General features: G+C 33.4%; 1 protein-coding gene across 12 annotated transcripts in view; it reads left to right on the top strand.

Moving 5' to 3' along the window:
• LOC145287793 (rho GTPase-activating protein 45-like) overlaps positions 1–26,606 on the top strand; it is a 329,642-nt gene that overhangs the window by 203,564 nt on the left and 99,472 nt on the right. For 6 of the 12 annotated variants that reach the window (XM_080135626.1, XM_080135632.1, XM_080135625.1 and 3 more), the window contains 3 exons: positions 2,103–2,183; positions 2,566–2,757; positions 11,869–12,021. In XM_080135626.1, coding sequence (XP_079991752.1) covers positions 2,103–2,183; positions 2,566–2,757; positions 11,869–12,021 — 426 coding nt within the window. The remainder of the gene's footprint in view (positions 1–2,102; positions 2,184–2,565; positions 2,758–11,868; positions 12,022–26,606) is intronic. The other 6 variants (XM_080135634.1, XM_080135627.1, XM_080135631.1 and 3 more) reach the window with 1 other exon arrangement.

Below are 26,606 nucleotides of genomic sequence, written 5' to 3'. Positions count from 1 at the left end.
GTTCCACACTATTGGCCAGGCTCCAACCGCTGTCCCATCACTGCATTGTTGCATCGTTGTGTTTGTTTTACAAATACTTTATGAAATGTGCTCCGATGAACTTGTAGCACCCATGCCCTCGACGTACATACTTCTGACTAACCCAACAAGCAGCAAAACCCCACCCCTTCACTGTGGAGGTATGCCGGCAAGCCTTCAACTCTAATAGTTTCTTCCCTCAGACTGCTAAACTTTGTAATTCCTTCCCTCTTCCCTGCTTCTTTGACTCTACTAACCTGCAGAAGATTAAATGTAATGTGAACAAACATCTTGCTGTCTCATGTTAGATAAAATCCCAAATAGCAGCCCCTTACTTTCCAAGTGACAATATGCTTTATTTAGGGTTAAAAAGATTAAAAGAAAGAAAAAACTTGAAACATAAAGGCTTTTACCAAAATGACTGGATTCAGCATTTAATGACTCTAAAAGAGTTGATATGCCGTAAAGCAACCAAACTCATTACTGCTTTTGTCATAACTCCAAGAATAAGAAACAAACAACAAAAAAATAATAATTTTGAGATTAAAATGACTAAAAATATAAGAAAGGATTATTCTCTCCCCTTCAATTATCAATTTAGATAATCTTTGTGTTTTTTTTTTTTTTTTTTTTTTTTTTACAAGACTCTTCCAAATAAAACAAGAATAGCCCAACATCCTGGCACAAGTTTTGAAAAAGTTTTCAGAGCCAAATTGATAATAGCATTGTTTAAGAGATATTTTGAATTGAATTCTAACTAAATTCTAAAGATTGTGATTTCAATCCCTAGTGAAGAAATTTAAGCAAAAAATAGTAATTCATCCTTTTCAATCATAACTTAAAAACACAATTATTTTAATTGCAAAAATGGCTTCCTCAAGGTAATCTGCTAATTGACTGGGTTTTTGTTTTTGTGTTTAATGTGTTTGAAATATAGCAAATAAATATAAATATACTTATGTTACATCAAATTTACTAATTACAAGTATTTAAAGTATGTAATCCTGTAGTCTAATCATCTTCATGATAAAATAAGACAAGACAGGAACTTGATGTGTGTGTGTGATAATGTTGGGCAACATAGAAATGGGAACACTGTCAGTTGATAACTGCCTAGTAGCATCAGTTCCCAGTGATTTTTTTTTTTTTTTAAACCTTACCCAGCTTCAACTTCAATCTCTCTTCGGGAATCTCTGAGCCCCTAACTGTGCTCAACTGACTCCAACTCACAACGGTCCTGGATATGACCTTAAACTATATCCAGTGGTGAGGCCCCAGCTTGCAGGCTTTGGGGAGTGTGGAGCCACCCTTTAATTGCCATTGCTCCCAGGTCCACTCTGACCCGGAGTGGTAGTACCTGTTAGGGTCCCAACTATGGGTTAAATAGAAACAGATTTGAAAACAACAAATATATTGTATTAAAAAAATTTTCTTCAAAATCTTTGGATTCAGCATTAAATAACCTGAAAAGGGTTGATATGCTGTAAAACAAAAACAACCAACCAACCAACTCACAACTGGCATCAAATTTGACTTTTGGTCAAGATCAAAGTGTAGTATCTGTTCTTCAGATGCTGCACTTCCATTTCTTGTTCTCTTCCGATGGAGGATCAGTTCTTCACGCCTGAGACAATTTTTTTATTTTCGTACCTTTTCTCCACGTTAAAAAACGACCCTGGTGTCTAACTCTGTCCCGTGGGGAGGCATAGTAAATAGGCACAACTGGCATTAAATTTGACTCATAATCCGTCACAGCCGAGATCGTAGTAAAACAAAGCCCACTGACATCCCCAAACGTCATAAAGCTGTTGTAAAACACACAGCCATACCTAAAAACCGCTCACATACTAACTCTAAAATATATTGACTGATCCTCCGTTCAATCCTTTAGTCTATAATGACTGCCCCACCTTCCTTACAATACTATTTCAGTTGATTTATCTATCCTGGTGAACAGCTTCCTCTCCAATTTTTTTTTTATACCTTTGTTCCCAACAAACTTATCTTGTCATACTTCTTTTCCCCTTTCTCCTCAACTTCCCAACACTTAGATGTATATTTTATCATTTTTTTTCCTTTTGCAGCCGTTGTCATCAAGACGAGCTGAACATGATAAAATCCGAAAAATGGTGAAAGAAACTTGGTCAAGGGAGCTAAAAAAGATGGTAAATAAGTCTTTGTGAATAAATTCTTTTTTTAAAATAAATTAAAGTTCATTTTTTTTTTAATAATTTAATATTTTTTTTAATAATTTCATTTTTTTTAATAATTTTATTTTTTTTTAAATAATTTCATTTTTTTATAATTTCATTTTTTATCATTTCATTTTTTATCATTTCATTTTTTATCATTTAATTTTTTTAATTTCATTTTTTATTTCATTTTTTTTATAATTTCATTTTTTTATAATTTCATTTTTTTAATAATTTCATTTTTTTTTAATAATTTCATTTTTTTATAAGTTTATTTCTTTTAGTATGTTCATTTTTAAAAAAAAAAAACTTCATTTTTTTTTTTTTTTTAAATAAATTCTATTTTCAATTTCAGCATGAATCAATCTCTAATTTGAGGAAAGCTCGGTCTCTGTATTACAATCGAAAACAGGAATACGAAAAAGCTTATGAATTGGCCATGAAAACAGAATCTGAGATGCTGAGCCAAAGTGGTAGTTCTGGCAGTGGAACCATTTCAAGCAAAGTTGATAAACGAAAGAAGATGGTGGAAGAAACCATGAATAGGGTATAGTAGAATTCTGTTTACTTAAAAGATTATTTTTTTTATTATTTCTGGTGTCTTTTGATTACATTCAGCTTTTTCTGAATCTCACATCGTGTAACATACTGTGATGTGTTTTTCTGATCCAAGACCACAACCAAACAACTTTGGGTCAGTGTTCTGGCTGAAATCCTGTTTCGACGACATGTCACAAATTGTTCTGTTTATTTCAATTCAATTTAGTTAAATTTATTTGCCAAAAGATAAAACAATTGTACTTCAATTGCCACATCGGGAAACGGTGGTAGAGATTTACACAGAAGAGGATATAGTAGTCTAGAACCTGTTAAAATTCACCTTAAATTATTTCATTTTCAGTGCATTTTTCTTGGTAGTCTATTCCAAGGTCCAGGGATTCTGATTGTGAAAGTATCCCTCTTTTGGTTCAGTCCAAATCGGTGGTGAAAGTTTCTTTGTAAGGTCAGCATAAATATCTTTCAGGTGCAAGAATGATTAATAGATCTTGAGGTATATCACAATGACCATTGATGAGATTCCAAGCCAAAATCGTTGGCGCTTAAATGAAAAATGGTTAACCTTTTTGAGTCAGCTTTCATAAGGCAGATCCATTTGAGCAGCCAATCTTTGAGCTTTCTCCGGATGCTGGATATCTCGTATTAGATATAGAGAAAAGGCCTGCTACACAGCATCATCTAACAGTTGTCTGATGAAGGATATATATATTATAGGAAGTAGTAACATCTACACTGATGTATATATATATGTGTGTGTGTGTGTGTGTGTGTGTGTGCCTGTGTGTGAATATTTAACTGATAAACTCTTAAACTATTGGTCACATAACACTGAAATTAACAAGAAATAGTAACCATACACCAAGGATGGTTTATAACGAGTAAAATCTTTGTTTGGATGGATGAATAACGTGTACAGAAATATGAAAGGTATATGAATTTATAATAGGGTCTTCTACTCCCTTTGAATTAAAACTGAATGAAACAAAATATAACCCATATGATCAACCTTTAACGACTAGTAGTTATATTCTGAAATTCATAATGATCAGTTAATTAATTTAGAAGTGTATCTCGGACATACAAATATATAAACGCATAAGATAGAAATATATGCAGTTGTAAACACTGAATAATAGGTCTTGACATATATCATAATGACCATTCAAGATCGTCCAAGGATAGAGCACTATTGCCACATCTGGACAGGAGCTGCTAGAAAGATCTTATTCTGCATTGACAGAGTTCAAAATAGATTTCGTAGCTTAGTGAGGGATGCCCTTTTCTCTATCCTGCAACCTCTTTCCCACAGAAGAAACGTCGCAAGCCTGTCTCTGCTTTATCGTTATTCTCATGGCAAGAGCTTGTCTGAGCTCCAATCTATGGTCCTGCCTATCCTGACTTTCATGAAACACTAGCTGAAGCCACTAACAATAATTTCTCCCACTCTTTATCTGTGCCTAAACCTAAACGTAGATTCCATGAACAAAGCTTCTTTCTTTGAACTGCACGCCTGTGGAACTTTGTTCCATTTTCCAGCTGACTACAATATGGTCGTCTTTAAGCCACATGAACAAGTTCTTGATGAACTGTTCCCCTTAAGTAATCCAATTTATCAAATTTCCACTACTAATGATTACTACGACATGTTCTCTTTAACCACTGCACTCTCATTAATCCGTATCCTTGAGTGGCCTCCAGGCCTTGATAACTGGTGATTCATTTATATAAAAAAAAAAAAAAGTAATCATTGGCGCTTAAAAGAAAAATGGTTAAACTTTTTTAATCGGCTTCCATAAGGTAGATCCAATAGACTCTGCACGATTAGAGAAGCCAATCTTTGAGCTTTCTCCAGATGCTGGATATCTTGTATTAGATATAGAGAAAATGCCTGCACAGCATCATCTAACGGTTGTTTGATGAAGGATATATATATATATATATACTAGCGGGAGTACCCAGCATTGCCCGGGTGTTTGGAGGTGTGTGGGGGGGGGTAAAGAATAAGCAACTAATAACCTGTTTAAACTTCTTTAAAAAATCAGGAAAACCAAAATAAAAAAAAAACAGCAAAAACTGTTTTAAAAAAAGCGGCATAAATAACTCTGTTTCAATATTAAGTTTTAAAATCGAAAAAAAAAAATTTATCTGATACCTCAGATCAAACCTGCAATCGTAAGATAACGACGCTGTCACTTTAACCATTGTGCTATGAACGCGTGGGCGAATGTAGGTCGGTTTTTATAATATTTAAACGAATGCAAGAGAAAACGTCTTTTGCGCATGTTGACGCATGCATAGAAGCTATCTTGTCATGAAGGTACAATTTTTTTTCCACCCCTCCGTGTAAAAAAAGTGAGCCGTTGAGGATGAAGGAATGAATGCTTTTTGCTAATTTTTCGATATTTGTCGTCCGAAGGGCCGAACTTCAAAATGATACCGATCTCGTGAAAATCTGTCGCCTCTGTCGAAAGTTTTTGCAAGACACACAAACACACACACAAACACATATTTTCGCTTTCATGTATTAGATTATAGGAAGCAGAGTACACTAATGGCAAATCTAATCTGATGAGGACACACAAAGAAATATGTTCAATAAAAAAGTTCTCACAATGTAACGCATTACATTTTTGCTGATCACAAAAAAATGAAGAATTTTTTTCCCCCATCTCTAGATATGGAGAAGAGGCCTGCACGGCATCATCTAACAGTTGTCTGATGAGGGAGAAATAAGACATGTATTGATCGTACTAGTTTGGTCTGAACTTAACGGCAACTATATATTGTAGGTTCTAATAAGGGAGACATAAAGAAGGAGAAACATTTTCAAATGTTGATATGCATGTTCTTATTGACTTAGCTCCCCACAAAGGCAGATATCGGATTGTTTTTTTAATATGGATAAAATCTTTCTCCCCAAAAAGAGGCACTCTGGATTTGGATAAAAATTTGAATTGACTCAGTTCAGAAAAACAAGGGTTGGAAAAGTAGGATTTGAAAAGCCAGTGCCCTAGAAGGGTGCTCTGGTATGTAAAAAAAATGCCTGAGCAGCACCATGGATATACCCCGGTATGGGGCGCCTTAGGCAATTAGCAATAAAAAATAACTCCTTGTCAGAAAATTGGTGTGTAAAATTGAGGACGAGGATAGTTTGGCACATGGTTAGAGGAAGGAGACACACCTGCAAAGCTAGATGGACATGTGACAGGGAGAGACTTTTTAAGTGGTGTCGAGACGGGAGAGAAACGTGCAATAAAAACTTTAGTTAAAAAAGAAAAAAAATGCTGACTCTGATTTTTATTTATTTCCTCTTGTTTGTATGTAACGGCTACATTACACTTTTACAGAATTAATAAAGAAAAATCTACTTTGAAGCATGTGGTAATGATGTTTGAAAATAGCTAAGCAGAAGCAGTAAATTATCTGTGTATCTATCTATTTATCTGTTTATCTATCTATCTATATAATTAACTGGGCAGAGATTTGAATCGCCATGTTTTGACAGGTCGTCAAATTCTGTGACCGGTCAGTTTGCACTGGAAAGTATCCGAATAGGGACAGATGTGACGTGTCAAGTGTCACATGTCCCGGTTTGCGCAAAAATAGTAGCTGGATTGGACACACCGAGGAAGACAGATGGGCTAAAAACGGTTCTCCCCATGAGGGAGAGGGAGTCTCAGAATAGGGACAGAAGACCCCCCCCCTTCCCAGATCAAAGGTCGTCGATCACTCCCATCTGCTATTCTGTCTTGAAGTGTTCCTTTAAACAGATTCTAACTCAGTTGGGCAGTAGAAGGCAGACAAGGCAGCGTTACATTGCATGGTTCTCCTCTTCATTTTTGCAGATGATTGGGTCAGTTTTGTAGCCCCATCTAAAATTTTTTTACCATTTTTCCAATGTAGTCATTTAATAACAATGTTTGTATGGGGTACATTAGTGTGTATGTGTGAGTATGTAATTTAACTACTTAGAGCAGTGGTTACATATGAATAAATATCAAAGTTCTCATCTAGATAGTTCCGTTGTGTGATACTAGAGCTATAAATATTTTTCTTTAAAAAATCTCACAGCAATTCAGTGCCGCTTTGAACTGTTCGTGAATAACACTGATGCACAAACACTATTACGTGAGCTAGAAACGTCTGCAAATGACATTGGTCTTTAGGTTAATGTGGATAAGACAAAGTTTATGACTTTCATTGTGAAGGGGGGAGATTAAAGCCCTAGATGGAACAACGCTGGAAGTAGTTACCAATTTACGTACCTGGGCAGCAGCATAAGTTTCACAGAGAGAGATATCAAAATTCGCATCTCAAAAGGGCTGCATTGGATAAGATATAGTCAGCATGATAAACTGAAAAGGCAGTGATGGAGTCTGTCCTTGTTTACGGTGCTACTACCTGGACAGTCACCAAAAGATTGATGAGAAAGTTAGGCAGCACATACACTGATATGCTATGAACAGTGTTAAACATATCTTGGCAAGATCATCCCACAAAGCAGCAACTTTATTGCAGCCTGCCTACCATATCTATTACCATCAGGGAACAATGTCTACGATTTACATGTCACTGCCAGAGGAGCAAGCAAGAGCTGGTGAGAAATCTACTGTTGTAGACTCCACGGCATGGGCGCATGAGCTAGAGCCACGTTGATCCAGGAAATTGCACATAAGACCAACTGTGGCCCTGAAGATCTGTGGCAGCTAATGGAAGACTGGAAAGAGTCACATGCTATGTCTATGAGTTTACGAATCAGTTACAAAGGGTGGCATATCAATATAAGTACTTTTTGAGTAATTTTACGTGGTGTAGACTGGAGATGGAATGAGGAGTTTAAAAATAGGGGGAAAATCGGGACTTCTTCTGATGATGAGGATTGCGATAGTGATGCTGTAGCTTCTAGGATGTAATCTAGGATTTTCTTATAACACTTATGTGTTTATAATGTTACAAATTTAGTGGCTGATAGACTAGACATAATGAATTTGTATGTGGCATCTGTTGTTGCAAACCTAGGGTATTTTGGTCCAGAGGGGAATTTCTGCAACACTTTTATTATATATAGGGATATAGGAATGATATTCAAAAATGGAGCCACATCAAAAGGAGCTTTTAAGGCTAAATTTTGTAAATTTAGCTTTTTTCAAAGCATAACGTATGGACTAAATAAAGAAGAAACCAGCAGAATATTGTATGGATAATCTTTCAAATTCAACTCAACATTTTTAGGAAAAGAATCTGTTTAATTCAAGTTTAACATCCTTTTCTTTTGGTGGTGTTGATGTTCAAGATATAAAAAAAAAATGAATTAATCAGTGATTGCCAGCCTGTAAAACAGACATTAAACTGAATATGGTGACAAGGAATATATACAAAAAAGAAAATAATTATAAAATAATTGATTTCAGATCAGCATTTATTCTGCCTGAAACTTTGTCAAAAAAATTTATTTTGTTGTCAAGTTCAAATATTTTTTATTTCATAAAGTTTATATATAAAATATATTTTTCAAAAATAAAATTGATAGCAAATTTTATTAAATTTTTTTTTTATATTTAACATTGATATTTGTAAAATTCAGCTATTTTTATAGCAATTTATTTCTTGTTTCAGATATTTATTTTACAAAACAGTAATATATATATATATGTGTGTGTGTGTGTGTGTTTGAAGAAATTATGTTTCTAGACTTTTTATCTTCGCTATATTTTTAAAATGTTTTTGTTTGATTAAGTGTTATTAGTTTTTTCTTTTAATTTCATTTGAGAAAAAAAAATCCTTGCTTTTATTTCAGTGTATATGATAAGTTGTCCTTTGTATTTTTCATTAAAAAAAATGTAAGATGATTCTTTTCAAATTAGTTAACTTTTCTCGATAGATTTCTCACAAATTCAAAAATATAATTTCAAATTCAGAATCTTTTCTTTTTTTTTACATTTTACTTATTCTCCCCAGATTTTTTTCCAATTTTTGCCTTTTTTTTTTGTTTTTATTCATTTATTTTTTCTTTTTTAGTATAGGTATTCTCCTTGCTTTTCAAAAAATTCTCACACATGGTGACCCCATAGAAAGAAAAAATGCCTCCCACACAATCATTAATAAAATTCATAATTCAATTCCAAATAAACTCCAGTCTATGTCTGACTTGTCTACCAAGTTTCAGTTATGAACGCTCAACAGCACTTCTGCATTGCAAGTGCACCTGGATACAACTGAGCTGGGTTATGATAGCCCTCTTCAGTCTAGGAAAATTTAATTCTGAAATGTGTCCGAGCATGGCCATGATTAAGTATAAATTTTCTAAAAAAAAAAAATTGAAATAAAAATCACTTGTAAAAATATGCATTTGTCTTTGTTTATTCAGAGTTACGTTTTTTTATAGGAATTTATAAATAATTGTTAAATTTAGGAATGGGTTAGGTAGAGAAGAAAGAAGGATAAGGAGAGGGAATCTAGGGGGAGAAGAAAAGAGAAAGAGATAGAAGTTTTAATAGAAATGTGTTGCACTTTTTTCCCCAAGCAATGTCGTGTAGCCCTGCTAATGTCATAGAAAGTTCCATCTGAAGAGTACTAGATTTGCATTTTTTCTCTCTCTCTCTTTCCGAAAGTAATGAAATGGATGCACTTTAAAAATTACATTTGTACGAACTCAACATTACTTGGTTATGAATTCTGAGAAGCAATCATACTGAATCATGTCTATCCCTGTAAGAGGTCAAGACATCTAATATTTGGAGTCTTTAACTGGAGGCAAGTTTTACGATCAGTCAGCAAAGATCTTTTTAGCAGTTAACACTTCATTGTCATCGCCTCAAGAAAATCTTACTCTGAAAGGAGTCTTAGCATAGCCATGATTAAGTAGAAATTTTCTAGAAAAAAAAAAAATCCCACATTGAAATGAAACTCACTCCTTGAAATATGTATTTGTCTTTGTTTAATCAAAGTTACCTGTTTCTTCAATTATTGGAATTTGTCATTCGACAAATTTATAAATTTGCTCACTGTAATTCTTAATTAGTACATGATACGACAGGTAGATAATGTGACTCTTAAGGACAGGCTTATATTTGATGACGTCAATAGTAGATTAAATTTGGACAGTATAAGACGTGAACAGAAGAGTAGACTTTATTGGTATGGTCACGTTGAAAGAATGGATAAGAGTTCTTGGGTTAGTACATGTAGAAAAGTTGAGGTAGCAAGTTGAGTTCAGAGGGTAGGCCAAGGAAAATGTAGAAGGAAGTGAAAATTTAATTCTGAAAGCATGGTTATGATTAAGTATAAATTTTCTTTTAAAAAAAAAGTAATTTCTGGCTAAGATTAAAGTTTATATGTTAAAGTCAAGTATGTTTTTTACACATGTTCACCACAAACAAGGCACATCGCCACTTGGATGTAAGGGGCTATTATTTGGGACCATCCTTAGGACAGATGTTGATTTACATTACATTTAAACTTCTGCATGTCAGTACAGTCAGGAAAGCAGGTAGAAATAGGGGAATTCCAAAGTCTAGCTGTTCGAGGTAAGAAACTATTAGAGTAGAAGGAAGGGGTGTGATTTTGTTGTTAAGCAGATTTCTAGGAGGTATGTAAGTCTAGAGGGCACAAATGCAATGAGTTCATCAGAGCACATTCCATTAAAGTACTTGTAAAAACACAGAGATGCAACATAACAGCAATGGGACAGGGGTTGGAGTTTAGTTGACAAAGCGAGACGTATTAGATTGGAGACTCTTCTTTGGCTCCTACCCAAAGGTAAACAATGTTAGAAGGAATAACTATGACATTCATACTCCATTTTAGATTGGTAGTATAGCAATCTCTATAACACGCCAAGAGATGTAGCATTTTGAATCTCTGAGAGGAGGCACGTTTTACAATCGGTCAAGAGATCTTTTTTAATTGCTGACACTTCATTGTCATTGCTCCTAGAAAATTTCATCTTGAAAGGATTCTAACCAAGACCATGATTAAGAACAAACTCTCTAGAAAGAAAAAAAAGAATCCCACATTGAAATAAATGTCACATCTATTTTCACATTTGGGCTGGTGCATCTGCTACTAGTCTCTTACTTTTGGTCAGGGTTCAAAAGAGAGTCGCTGACCTAATAGGTTCTGAACTGTCAGCTAAGCTTCAGCCTCTGTCCCATTAATGAAATGTTGCATCTCTCTGCCGGTTTTATAAGTATTTTAATAGTAGATGCTTGGACAAACTACAAGCCCTTGTACCCCCTCGACGTAAATACCATGACAAACCTGACAAGCAGTAAAATCCCACCCCTACACAGATCTCCAGATGCCAGAAAGCCTTCTACGCTTGATAGTTTCTTTCCTAGAACTGCTAGATTCTGGGTTCCTGCTTCCTCTACTGTTCTGATATTCAAAAGTTCAAGTGTAATGTGAACAGACATTTTGTTTCTCAACTCCTTACAGAGTATCCCTGCAATTATATACCAAATAGTAGTCCTCTATATCAAAGTTGGCACTATACGTAGCTTGGGGTAAAAATGCAATAAAAAATTTAAAAAAAAAACATCAAATAAGGTCTTTTGACATCACTGCTAATGCAAGAAATGAGCCCAGATTTTACATTTATTCATTTATGAAAGAAATTATGTACCTAAAATGCAAAGGAGGAGATGTTCACCAGCCTTTTTAGCTCAGCCAAGAAAATAAACTCAATTGGATTTCCTAAATCTCACTACATGGGGTTGAATTATATATGTTAGGTTTTTGGTGATAGGAGAGTGCATTCTTTTAGTTGCTCAGTATAATTTCAAGGGAGATAACTTGGATATAGTCAAAGGAAGATATCTAATGATTATTTTGGATAGCAAGGAGAAACCTGTAAGGATTTTAGATTTTGAAAAAAAAAAATTTTTTTTAAACTTAATGTTACCAAAATTCATTCCATCATTCACTCTCTCTCTCTCTTCTCCCTCTGTCTTTCTCTATCACTCTTACACATCAAGAAAAAAAAAATATATATATATATATGTATGTCAAAAAGAAAGAAAAAAAAAAAAGAAGAAAAACTCACTGTCCCTACCCTAACTTTAGGACACAATAACCTTGGGTTTATGATTTATTTAAACAGGTTGTCAAGCGATGGCGCTTGGACTGTCATTGCTGCTCATGTGCCTCACAATTGCATCGCTTGTTCAAGCATATTCCTCCATCTCAAACTTGTACAAACCAGTTAGAACTGGCCATTGAAAATGACCCTGACCAGTTCTTGCCGGTTTTGTTGGTAAGTATAAAAACTTGACCACCTGGAGCACGTTTTGACGGCGTTGCAACCATGTGCAGCCTGTGCTGCAGCCTTGACCGCTTTTAGTTTGATGTCGCCTGATATATTCGGTAAAGTCTGCCTTATTGTATGAACAACATTGGAAAGAAGAATGATAATATGTAGAATTCAATACAAATTATTCTGTTATATTAGCCCTACGTTATTATTATTATGCGTTTAAAGAATAATAATAAAAGGTTTTTAAAATCTATTTTCCACTGAAATAGATCTATTAATCTAAAAAAAAAAAATTTAATTTCAGACCCTTTTCAATTGTTCACATTTACAATATGCACGTTTGAACTAAATGAACACATATCTGACGAAGGAAAAATTTTCCTGAAATATTATACAATGCAATTATATATATATATATATATATATATATATATATATATATATATATATTATACAATACTTGTTTTCCATCTGACCATATTGACGCAAGTAAGAACATACTGCATATATTGAAATGTAAGGAAAAAAAAAATGCACATATATTAGTGAATCTGCATAGCTTATTCTACTGTTATGTCTCTAGTGGAGGTGAGGAGGGGTATCTCCAAAGTCTTGGAGTTTGTGAACCAAAAAAATATAAACAGACAGGAACTACAGTATTCATTATGTCTTAATTTGCTTCACTTTGTATCTCTCAGTTATATTTTAGCCCAGACAAGAAAGAAACTGAATTGGATTTCTAAATCCTACTAAATAAGGTGAAATTATATATCTTTGGTTTTCAGTGATGGGAAAGTGCATTGTGAGCTGCTCAGTATATTTCAAGGGAGATAACTTGGATATAGTCAAAGGGAAATAACTAATAATTTTAAGCCAACATGATGACTTATATACAATTAAGAAATTTGTTTAGACAAAGATTGTTTCTTTGTTTTAAGGAAGGTTTTATTCTTCGTTTTGATAGTGTTGTATTGCCTTCTATAAATTTCCTTTATATACAAATTATTGTTTTTGAAAATCATATCTTTATTACTTGACTAATCTCAAAGTTGAAATTTGATTAAAATCAAATTTTCTTGAGAAACACTCATCTAGCTGAAACCACTATCAATAATTTCCCTCACTCTTTATCTGTGCCTAAACCTAAACGTAGATTCCAAGAACAAAGCTTCTTTCTTAGAACTGCACACCTGTGGAATTCTTCCATTCACCTGCTTTCCAGCTGACTATAATATGGCCGTCTTCAAGTCCAGCATAAACAAGTTCTTGATGAGTCGTTCCCTTAAGTAACCCAATTTACCAAATTTCCACTACTAACAATTGCTGCAACATTGTCCCATTGACCACTGTACACTTATTAACCCTTATCCTCGAATGGCCTCTGGCCTTGATAAGTGGTGACTCCTTTGTAAAAAGTAAAAAAAAAATCATAAGTTAGAATTGAAACGATAGATTTTTTTCCCTTCCCCAGTTAACCATAGCGTTCAAAATTTCATACAGATTCCTCGAGTTTGACAGAAAGATTCCCACGTTTCACAAGATACACCTGAAGAAGACCAGAGGTTACATCGGCCAAATTGTTGTGCAAATAACTCTCGAAATGAGAATAGTAGGCCAAATAATTCAAATAATACTAATAATCTTAAATCATTTTTTTTTTTATTAATATGTATGGCAAATTAATATATAATAATATCTGATTATATATATATATAGGTATTCCAAAAATTTGTAAACGTCTAATAACAGAAATATTTGTTTTAGTTTATAAATCAAGCAAAAAACCATTGAAGTCACTAAGATACAAATATCTTAGGTTTCTTTGTTTTTTTGCTTTTCTTTTTTTTTAAAAAGGGTAATTTTTTTTTTCTGTTTCTGAATTTTTGAGATGAGGATTGATAATTTGTATTATTTTTGGACTACTGTTCTCATCTTGGATATTATTTGCACAATATTTGGGTCGATGTCACCTCTTACCTTTTTCAGATGTATTTTGTGTCACACCATGGAATCTTTCAGTCAAAATCTGAATTAAATCCTTTATTTAAGTTATGGAGGTAGAATGTTCTCATTTTATCAGCCATCACCGGGTAAAAAAAAAAGACTTTACGGATAAACTATTTGGAAAAATATCAGTTGAAAGTAACACTTTCTTGAAAGTTGAAGGTTCAAAGTGGGTAACATGAAGAATAAAATACCGAATTAACACTTTTACTCGGTGATGACTTGCATGCTACCCCTTTGGATTAAATGACAGGTTCTGTTACAAATTTCGGTGCTAGTGCAGAGAGTGATCCACGCTATTTTAAAAATCGTATTTCCACGTTTAATTAAAGTTTTATGATATGTTTTTTTATTCAATTGTAAGGTTGAAGTATAGAATAGGTACAAAACACCCTCCCCTCCCCATGTTAAGAATGGCTTTTTAAATAATAACGTTATTATTTACGTCTGGATCACTCTCTGCACTAGTACCAAAATTTCAGGCAGATTCCTGAAAATTAGAAAGATTCACAAGATACACCTGAAGAAAGTCGGAGTTTACATTTATTAAAACCTTATGCAAATACTAAAGATAAAAACAGTAGTCTGAATAATACTAATGATCTTGAATTATTTTTTTTAGTTTTTTTTATTTATCTTTAATTGCTTGTATAGTTTAGGTAGGCATTCCTCAGAAACAGTATTAAGTGGTGTGAGTCAAATTTATGTATAGCAAATCAATATATATATAGATGTGTATTAAAAATCCAAATTTGTAAATGACCAGTAATAGAAATACTTGTTTTTGTTTGAAAATCAAGCAAAAAGCTGTTAAAACCACTGTAAGATGTAAATATTTTTTTTTTCATTATTATTTATTTATTTATTTATTTTTTTTAGTATAACTTTTTATTATGCATGCATCATACAGATTTTTTCTTTATTTTTGTTCCTTTAATATAGGGAGAAATCTGGACAATGACTGTAATCTCACTAAATTTATCTGTTTTTAGATTTTTTGAACTACTGGTTTATCAAATGCTATTTCTAAAAGAATTAAAAAAAAATTTTTTTTTAAACATGACACTTTTTCACTAGTCATAAATGTAGCTTACACCGCTTTTTTTTTTCTCCTTTTCTGTTTCATTTTACTTATAAGTAACTACTTATGTAGGCCAAAAACCACTCGGGGATAAGGGTTACTGAGGTTGATGATTTGTCAGTTGAATGATGAAGAATATTATGAGAGGATTGAAAATGAATGGAATGAACTAAATTTGATTATGAGAAAGTATTTGTCTACATTGGATTTGAAGATTACCATGAAATAATCTGCAGAAAAGCACTTTCGTGATAATGTGTTCTACAGATAGGCAGTTCTTGGAAAGAAACTCTGTTCATGGAAGAGATGTTAGAAAGATGCAATTGGAATATTCTGTTTTACTTTTTAATATTTATAAACTTATCTAATAATTTCATCCAATTTAATATTTTGTATGTCCATAAAATGGCTTTTTAGATGTTATCCCATAATCAAAAATGTTATCCCGTTTTAATTTCTAAATGTGAATGTCGATTAAAAAAGAAACAGTTGGTTTCACTAATTTGTTTAATCTAAGAATTCAATTAAGTAAAAATTAGAAGGAAAAAAAAAAAATAAAACATCAGCATTAAAACCTAAATTGTCCGTCATTGAAAATTGTAATTAAAAAAAACATAAAAACTATCAACAAGATATGAATAATAATTGTACATTCATAAAGAGAAACCACTTAAATTTTGTTTGTATCTTGCTATGATAGAATTCAAAACCAGCTTCGAAACCTAGTAAGTGATACCCTTTTCTCTTCCTTGCAACCTCTTTCCCACAGAAGAGGCATTGCGAGCCTGTCTCTGCTCTATCATTATTTTCATGAAAAGTGCTTGACTGAACTGCAATCTCTAGTCCCCTCTTGCCAAACTTTCACAAAACACACTCAACTAGCTATAATCACTATCAACAATTTTCCCCACTCTCTATCTGTGTCTAAATCTAAACTAAGATTCCATGAACAAAGTTTCTTTCCTAGAACTGTCCACATGTGGAACACTGTCCCATTGGTCTGCTTCCCAGCCGATTACAGATGGTAGCCTTCAAGTCCAATGTAAACAAGTTCTTTTTGAGCCGTCCTCTTAAATAATCCAAATTCTACCCAATCTACATCATTAACGATTACTAACCTACCACCTTAGATTCATTAACCCTTATCCTTGAGTGGCCTTTGGGCCTTGATAAGTGGTGACTTTTGTAAAAAAAAATAAATAAATAAACAAAATATTGTAAGCTGAAATTGAAAGAAAATTTGATTTTCACATTTTAAATATTTTGTCCCAGAAAAAAAAACAAAAAAACAAAAATAGATTACACACTAGATGTAACCAATTTTAAAGCAGAAAAGAATAGCCATTTTAAAAATATTCCAATTCTGTTTAACAAAACAAACTCTTCCTTCTACTCCTCTTTCCCCCTCTAATCATCTCTTCATAACATTCACTCGAACTTCCCTTGATCATCATCTATTTCATGAACTCTCCACTACAATTTTTTTTTTTTTTTTTTTTCTCCATTCAATGAAATCAATTAACATTTCAAAGATATTGTCAATATTAAACCAAGACAATGCCTAAAACAGGCCTGGCAGAGTTCATGACTGGAGGAAGGCACAAGTATCATATCGCTGTGAAATAAGTATTTTCTTTGTCTTCCATTAAACAAGGTCCTGGATATGACCTTAAACTATATCCGATGGTGAGGCTCCAGCTTGCGGGCTTTGGGGAGTGTGGAGCCACCCTTTAATTGCCATTGCTCCTAGGTCCACTCTGTTAGGGTCCCAACTATGGGTTAAATAGAAACCGACTTGAAAAAAAACAAATATACTCTTTAAAAAAGTTTTCTTCAAAATAAGTGGATTCGGCATTAAATAACCTGAAAAGGGTTGATATGCCGTAACACAAAAACAACCAACCAACCAATCCATTAAACAACGGCAAATACTTGTGGCAAAAAAAAAAAAAAAAAATAAAATAAATAAAATTTGCAGCAATTCTGAGTCTAGTTTATTGGGCATGTGTGAGCAATGTAATGATGTATGGAAGTGTTGAAGGTTGAGGACATGCGTTGCATGTAGTAAAATGATATGATGAATGTGTAATGTGGGTCTTAAAGATAGGCTTAGATCTGATGACTTCAGAGGAGGAAAGTAAATCTGGATAATATAGAGAGACTAGCAGGAGGATATGAAGTTGCCTGGGATTAAATGAAGATCAACGAATACTGCACACTTCTAACACTTTTATTGTCATCAAAATCAGTGAAATCGCCCATTTTTCACTAGTTTAGGATCAAAGAATCAATGTTTTTTTTTCTAAATGTTTTTCATCTGCGGTAATGCTGATAAAAATAATAGCAACTTTATGGGTCTTTGTTTTGTGGTTTTTGATTTTTAGTTGGACATACACACACACAGACCACTGCCCTTTATATAAAAAACTATGGGTGGGGGCATTGCCCAGTCTTTAAAAAAATTGTGACGGAGACGGGGCCTGCGTTAAAAATAAATAAATAAAAATGGGACTCTGGTGTCATCAGCTAGAAGTGAAACCGAAATAAAAATTTCGTAAGCAAAATAAGAATTTTAAAAAAGTTATGCAAAAAATGATATAAGAATAATATGATGGATGTGTAATGTAAGTCAGGGGTACAAATAGCATATTATCTTTTATATAAAGATATATATATATATATATATATATATATATATATATATATATATGAATGAATGGAAATGTATAAAAATACGAAAAGTATATAAGCTTATAACTTTTTTTATTCGTATATATGTGTGTGTGTGTCTAGCTAAAAGTAAAAAAAACTACAAAAAAAAAAAAGATGCACAAAGCTGGTATTTTCTTGATCAGCATTGCCATAGATGCAAAACATAAAATTTAGAAAAAAAAAAATTCATTCTTTGACCATAAACTAGTGAAAAATGTGCGATTTCTCTGATTTCGATGGCAATAAAAGTGTTGGAAGTGTGGAGCATTTGTTGATCCTCATTCAATCCCGGGCAACATTGGATCTCCCTGCTAATCTCTCTGTATTGTCCAGATTTACTCTTCCTCTGAGGTCATCAGATAAGCTTAGAGCTGATGAGTTCAGAGGAAGAATAAATCTGGACAATATAGGGAGATACTTTGTATACTTGGTATTGCAACAATTCTAATGAAAAGTCTATCAGGCATACGTAATCAATGTTATGATTTACGTAAGTTATCTTCTTTGGTTGGGGGTAGTATGCTATCTTTTTTGCTGTTGTCATAGAAACATGATCCTCTCTGGCATTAACTCTTATTTTTTATTTGAGGTGGAGAGAGGGCATTCATCATAATATCATTACCTCCCCCTTTGGGGGTCAGTGTAGTATATTCTAGTAATCTCAAAATGGTTGTGTTTATGCAACTCTTCATTGTAAACAGGCACAAAAAAAATTAGATAAAATTTTGTATCATTAAATTTATTTAATGTTCAATTTTTATGAAAGTGTTCAGTTTATGTGCGACTACTCCAAATTTTGAAAAACAAAATCAAAAAACATTACAACAAAATTTTTTAGCTAAAAACCAATTGAAAAGCAAAAAAAAAAAAAAAAAGTGCCGTGTTAAGTTATGAGTGGCATTCTGAAAGTAATGTCTCCTGTTTTTTTTATTTCTCTCAAACGGATCAAAAGAGATTGCAAATTACATTCTTATGATGATTGAACTAATGCATTCATGACCTGAAAGTTTCATTTGTCTGTTGCAGATATTGACGGTGTGAGACTAAGAAAGCAATCCCTGTTATTAACGTACATCAGAAGCAGAGATGTGTTATTAAATTCCTCCATGCAGAAAAAATTGAACCAATCAACATTCAGTTAAACGTTTACGAAGCTGATACAATTGATGTTTGCATCATCCGATGGGTTCGTCGATTTCAGAGTGATGACAGATATGAGTAACAAAGTACGCTCTGCACGCCCATCTCACCATTCCATCGCTGGAAAAAGTACATTGAGAATGGTGATGACTAGGTAGAAAAATAAATTATTGAGCACAAATAGTCACTCATTTTAATGGTACCACTCTTGTCTTCGTAGCTCTTCAACTTTTTAGTTTAAAAAAAAAAATAGGGTGCATTACTTTTGGAGCAACTCTTGTAGTTACATATTTCTTTACAATCATAATCTTCAAAAAGAACTGTCATTACTAACCAGCAAAGTGTTTCCAGTCGACAAAGACAAAGATTCTATTAGGCAGGTGTGGGTCATGTGATGACGTGTAAAGGTGAAATCAAAAGGGTTGATATGCCGTAAAACAAAACAACCAACCAAAAGTGAAACCTGACCAGTTAAAGTTGAGGACATGTGTTGCATGGGGAGAAATATGAAAATGATACAATAGTTATGTAATGTGAGTTTTAAATACAGACTTAGATTGGACGATCTCAGAAGATTAAAGCTGGAGAGTATAAGATGTTTGTAGAACAAGAATCTTAGTTGATTTAGTTTTGCTATAATAATATACATAACTGATGACTTTGCTAATTACCAGCCGATTGTGATGATTTATTGTTGACTTATGCTACTCCTCAAGGGAAGAGATAATGCCTGGGAGAACAGTCTCATGACAAAACAACAGATGCTACCCTACTCTTCTTCTTCAAAAAAAAATAGTTAATGTCTGAGAGAATGACATCATCACTACAGAATAGATACTACATTACTCTCTCCTCCTCATGTATATCCAGAAGGAGGTAATCCCTGGAAGAAAATCACAATGAATGAGCATATACTATACTACCATCCCCCAAACGAGGAGTTAATGCCTGGGAAGGTCTTATAACAACAAAACAGATACTTCACTACCTGCACCCTTAAATTGAGCATTAAAATGCAGTGCAATAGTACATTGAGTAATATAGTTTCAGCTTCAGACAGACAGATACTAAATCTCTACTAGTAAGAGATGTCACTTGTTAAAAATGTTTTCAGTAATTATAATTTAGGTTCCCACATACCACCATGGACTGTTAAGTGCATTGCTGCCAGATCTGTTATAGGGATCACATTGTATCGGACTAATTCAGATACATTGTACATTTAAAAGATTTTAATATTTTTCTAAGGAAAAATTGAAAAAAAAAAAAAAGATTCTGTAATTTATCACAAGATTTAAAAAAAAAAGTCTTCAGTTAGATAATATTTTCTTATATTTTAATACAAACTTACGGCCATTCTATTTTAATGGTTTAATTTCTGTTGTCAAAGAAGAATTTCGTTACAAATATTTTTAATAAGAGTAAAACTATGAAAATTATGTCATCTATATAATAAAAGTGAACATGTGTGTGTCACTTGAATAATCATGTATGCAAATTTAATTTTTATGAGGAAAGAAGGAAAGACTTAATCTTAATGATAGCTGATAATAAAAAAAAATTAAAGAATAACCATGTATGCAAATCTAATTTTTATGAATAAAAAAGAGCAAACCTAATCTAAATAACTGATAATCTATAATGAACTGAATGAACGTGTCTAGCATGCTTCTCGGTATGATCGGAAATTGAAACCTTGAGATCTTCAGTCTGATGGTCTACAAACTTAGCTATTTAGATATTTGTTATAAATAAAGCTTAAAACGTATTACTTTAACAAAATAATTAAATCTTTGGTGTGACATCTAGTTTGAAAACATTAATTTAAACAAAACGATTATAAAAAATAAATGGTTATAAACATTAGCAACATTGGAAAAAAAATTTTATTAGTCCAAAATAATTTTTTGCTCTAAATATGTATTGGCATTTAAAACTATTTAACGTATACTAGAATTTGGGCTCATATATGTATATATATATATATATATATATATATATATATATATATTCCAAGTTTAAAAAAAAATTTTTATCTGAGCAATCGATTCTTTCAACATATGAAAACTACATTTTTGCAGATTTGTTTCCTTTGCATGAAACAATCAATATATGTATGTTAACATTGAATGTTTCCTTATGTATACTTATTTTAAAATATATATGGCAATTAAGCTACAGATTCAATCAGACAGACAAAAAAAGATAAAGCAGATCCTCTGCCAAAAAGAACAAAAAACAGGTGGATTAGCGATCACATGAACCCTGCCTAATAAACATGTAGAGGACTGGTGGACATATTATATCCCCCAGTAGTACAAAATATGTCAAATGAACTGAATTGGGAAAGGAATATGTATTGTCTGTTGGCTCTTGTTCCATGCATAGCAACAGAGGACGTGAAGCGTGCGCGCCCGAAGGGAGCAGTTGGTCCGTCGACCGCTCAGGTCGGGAGCCGAATCAAAAAGGAGGAAAAAGCTTAGGTGTCTTGCTTTTGGAGCTGTTTCTGGTGCGCACGTGAATGTGAGTGTATGTACGTGAAGGTGAATATATGTACGTTTGCGCGTATGTGAAAACGTGTTTTGTGTGAGACTAGAACAGGCTTGCACAATACTCCCCTTCCCAGGAAAAAAATATGCAGTGTATATATATATATATATATATATATATTATTTTTTTTTAAATAAGTAATGTTTTTGGCAATTGACTTTTCGTCCTGTTTTTTTTGCTGTTGGTGTGGTTGTTTCAAAAAGGGAGTGTGTTCATAAAAAAGTATTTACTTACGCGTGGAAAAATGTGTTTACTCTTTTTTTTTTTAGGCTGACATTTTTGTTTGTTTTTTTTGTGCTGACATGTGTAACGAGTTACTTGGACAGTGAAGTGAATTGTTCGTTTGGAAGGAAAAATTTTGTTCGTGTTGACGTGTGTGCAGTTGCTGCTGCCTTCGCAAGTGAGTCTGCGGTAGTGTGTGTACATTGCCTGTACGGGCACTTGTTGTACATTCGTTCGTGTTGGACAGTGGGTGTCACCGAAACTTCCAGTTGTGAGTTTATCCGTGTGTGTGGCGCATCTCAACTCGTATTTTTGATTCAACTTCTTCCTATGTGTTAATAGGGATGCCCTGTTATTGTTACTTTGTTGTTACCTCTGCTGTGCAGGAGAGAATGGGTATCGGCCCATGTGATTTTACTTCTCGCGTTTGTTGCAGGGTAATGTCAGAAAACCGTGAAAAATATTTGTCGAGCTCAAATTTTTTTAAATTCGGTATGAAGTCGACAGCTCCGTGTTTATTTTTCTTTGCCGAATCTGATGAGGGGTTTCATCATTGTTGTTTGTTGAGATTCATGTCAGTAGTAGTTCACTTGTTTTTCTTTGTTGAAATGTTCGTTTTTTTTTTTGTTCATCAAATAAAACGCGCATCTCACTCGAAACAATTCATTTAAAAAGAAAAAAAAAGGGTCACCATGCGTGTTCATTATCACGTCGGCCGGTAGTCAGTTTGTAGCCTGACAAGGGTTATAGAAGGAAATGCGTGTTCATCATCACGTTCGGGTGTCACCAGTTTGTCGAGGACTGGTGAATATATTATATATATCCTCCAGTTGTACAAAATAGATAAAATGAACTAAATTGGGAAAGGAACAAAAAACGCGTTTATTGAAATAAACGAACTAGAATTTATTTTGTGAAGAAACAAATAAAAGAAAGGGTACAGCACGAGTTTAGTTTGGCGCGTGTCTCTCGCTGTTAACTAGTGAGAAGGAAAGTCTATTGTTGTAGAGAGAGAGAGTGAGAAAGTCAATCCTGGCCATGGAGATAGAAAGTGTGTAAGGTGTACGTACTGTCTGTTGGCTCATGTCCCACGCATAGCAACAGGGGACGTGAAGTGCGTGTGCGCGCACCCCGAAGGGAGCAGTTGGTCCGTCAACCATCCAGATCAGGAGCCGAATGGGAAAGGACGAAAAAGCTTAGATCTCTTGTTTTGTAGTTGTTTCCGGTGGTCTTTTGCGCATGTGTGGATTTCCTTTAAAGGAAAGTGATGTAGCCCATGTGTGTGTACGTGTGCGCGTGTGTATGTATGCACACGTGAATATATGTACTTGTGTACGTGCACGCGTATGTTTGTGTGCGCGTATGTGTATGACAAGAAAAGTGGCTTAATGTGCAAATGCGTGTTTTGTGTGAAACTAGAACAGGCTTGCACAAACATTCACCTATTGGCTTCAATAAAAGGGCATGTGAATAACAAAGGATCTGATTGGCTGATTAGCAAAACCAGTATTATCGGAATATATAAAAACACAAAGCAATGTCAATTTCATACAATAGCCTGACGAATCCTCATGCGCAACAAATTCTATGTAGCTTAATTGTCATATATATTTAAAAACTTTACTACCAAGCTCCACTAAAGTATTGAGTACTGTTGAAGTAAACACTGAAAATTAATACATAAACTAATATATATATATATATATATATATATCTTCTCAAACTCTCTAGGATCTACTTTCTTATACAAAAGTTGTTTGTCTGTATTATAGAAATTGATATATGAACAGTTGAAACATTCAAATAGGTTTAAATAAAGGGTTAAATTGTTCATCGATTCTAAAAACCCCATTTTAATTTTCCTTCAATTCCATCTGTGTTCATTGTTGGCAATTATCAGTTAAAGTCTATAAAATAACTGAAATAGATTAAAACATAAAGAAACAAGATTTTTTTTTTTTTTTAAATAATAGATTTTCTTCATTTCAAAATAAAAATAACATTAAACAAAGAGCATTTCTAAAGGGATTTGGTTTGATTAAATCACAATTTGTGACATTCCTGCCTCCACTTGCAAACGTCACCTGCGAGACTTTGCTATCAATTTAACCATGCACCCAGGGCTTTTATTCAGCTACAATGTATTTCCTCTTGCTGCTAACTTTTGTGGTTTTATCAACAATTATTTCATTTCTGATAGTCCATCATGTTTGTTTTTCTAGACTAGTTGGCTTCACTTCAGCCAACGATTATTTTGTTGTTGACAATCAATCACATGTTGTTTTTCATGGCCAGGTGCACTTATTCCTGGTAAATGACCTCTCTGGTACACTTGACCTGGATATTCACCAACTGTAATCCTTGCAATTTTTTTTTTCACATGTTTCTATTTATACTTCCTCTTCTTCACCATGACAGTGCACCTGCTCATGCTGCCCTGAACATCCAGTAATTCCTTAGAGGAACATTGTCATACTGGAATCACTTCTCTGTTTATCTTATCTTTCTCCGTGTGGCCGTTTTCTTTTCCCCAACTGGATGGAAGTATCATTAAGGGAATGTTATCATGAAGATCATGATGACATAGCTGAAGGGCATTGCAAGAGAATCTCTCAAGCATCACATAGAAACGTTAGGCAGAGAAAGACCAGAAGACTCATTAGATTCAAGAGGGGGTCTTGGAATTGGAAGATATTGTTTGCAACACTTAGGCCTCTGTTGGATACCCCCAGTAAGGGTGCCTCTATGAGGAGTCTAATGCAAAGCAAAGGTTGCATAATCTCCAACTACACCTCTCTTGAACTGGCACTACTTGATCCTAGTGGCAAGAAGTATGGGACATCTTGAAACAATTCCTTGATAAGCATAGAGCCTTTCCTGGTATACTCAAATGATCATTGATTTTAATGCTGACCGGGCTCAATGCCACTTCAGTGATCTTAGGGAACCAGTGTATCAATGGTGATTATGCCATATTTCGCAACACCAGTCCCATTATATTTCAAACACCTCATATATCTATATACTAAGAAAACTCTCGGGGTCTTGCGTTAGGCATTTAATAGTGTAGAAAACAAAACGAAAAAGCTGTCAACAAAAAAAAAAAAAAAAAAAAAAAACTATAACAGATAAATGTTACTAAAAGACAAGATAAGTTACTCTTCTACCTACTTGGATATTTTTTTGTGGTTTAACTTATTTTAAAGTGCTTATTTATTTTGAAACATTTGAACTTTATTTTGAAGTAGTGGCAAGAACAAAATGGCTGACATGAGATGGTCATTGGTGGAGTCTCGATAATCGCTCAGTATTAAAAATTAAACAAAATACTGAGAGAAACCCACCCAATAAATGTCACTGTGTCCTTGTGTATATTGGATAACGTCATCAAACTGATGCCAGAACCACAAAAGGATGGTAACATCTATTAACACAGATGACATCACAAGATGAGGATGTCATCTATTAAATCAAAGGTGTGGTGGGGGAGAAATATTTCATCTACTAGTGTACTAGTAAAACTCAGTGGATCTTATTGTGCGTTTTTGTATCTTGCTTGTCACCATGCACATTAAATGTCATCACAAAAGCTGAATAACAGAAATAATGAGCAAATGCTAAGAAAAGTAGTGGGAGAGGACGAGTAACAATGATATTCCACACAATATTGATTTATGAATGGATATGTACGATAAATAAATTGTAAATAAACTACTTGGAAATTCCAAAAGATTAAAATTTAATACATGTAACAATTACTGACCCAATATATCAGGTGGTCCTATATATATTAGGGATGGGATGATTCCAATATTTTTTTTTCCGATTCTTTATAAATCTCTAAATATTTAAATATAAAATTGTTATTTGTCACGATTACCATAAAAACACATGTGAAATGTGCAGGTCTTTTCTCAAATGTAAGGATACACTTGTGAGTTATGATCTATCGATTTTAGTTTTACTAATAGTTTAAAATCAATATATATTCATTATTTTAGTATTACTATCAGTGGGAGAATATTTTTCTTTATAGAAAATCAAATAAAATGCCAATTAAAAGAATCGTTTTTGGTATCGGAAAATAGGCACACGTTTCCAATTCTGATAACACAAAAAGTTCCGATTTAAAAAAATTTTTTTTTATTCCGATTAATCGTCCCAACACACATATATATATATATATATATATATATATTCATCTACACCCCTTTTTTGTTTCATTTTACTTCAGTCGAAGTTCTTAAAAATCAAGGGGCCTCTTTGTAGGGGCTAATACTTGATCTTTATATAAGATACATAGATATTCGAATGTTCCAGTAAAGTTTTTCTTTACATCTCAAATATTGATTAGTAAAGAACATGAATTTTCCTCTCCCCATTTGACTATGTGAATATGTTATTCCTTATATAAGCCACTGGGTTAGCCATATCAAGGAGATATTATTTGGGCTGAAAATACAATGTGATTTTTTATATTTAGTCAGTTTACTTGGGGATAAAAATATCCTCATACAGTGTAACCTGAATATAAGAAAAGCAGATATAAGAGTGATCTTCTATGCTCCCAAATTAGAGCCTGTGTTAATGTACAGTGTAACCGGGATATGAGAACACCCGCACCCGGATATAAGAGAGCTGCGAGGCTCACATCTGAAGTCTCTTATATCCTGGTTACACTATATTAGATTGCCCTGATAAACTCCTGTACAGAGAGACCTTAGACACTCAAGGACAGTGTCTAGTAGGCATTCCAGAGAATATATGCGTGTCAAAAAAAAAAGATGTACACATATACATATATATACATTTATCTGATACTTCATTAATAACTCTATTACAATTTTTTCATATTTGTTATTGAGTTTATTGGAAT

The sequence above is a fragment of the Euprymna scolopes genome, chromosome 11 (assembly GCF_053919585.1).
Source record: "Euprymna scolopes isolate OS-2025 chromosome 11, ASM5391958v1, whole genome shotgun sequence".
NCBI lineage: Eukaryota > Metazoa > Mollusca > Cephalopoda > Sepiida > Sepiolidae > Euprymna > Euprymna scolopes.
This window is presented reverse-complemented; position numbering and strand designations above follow the sequence as displayed.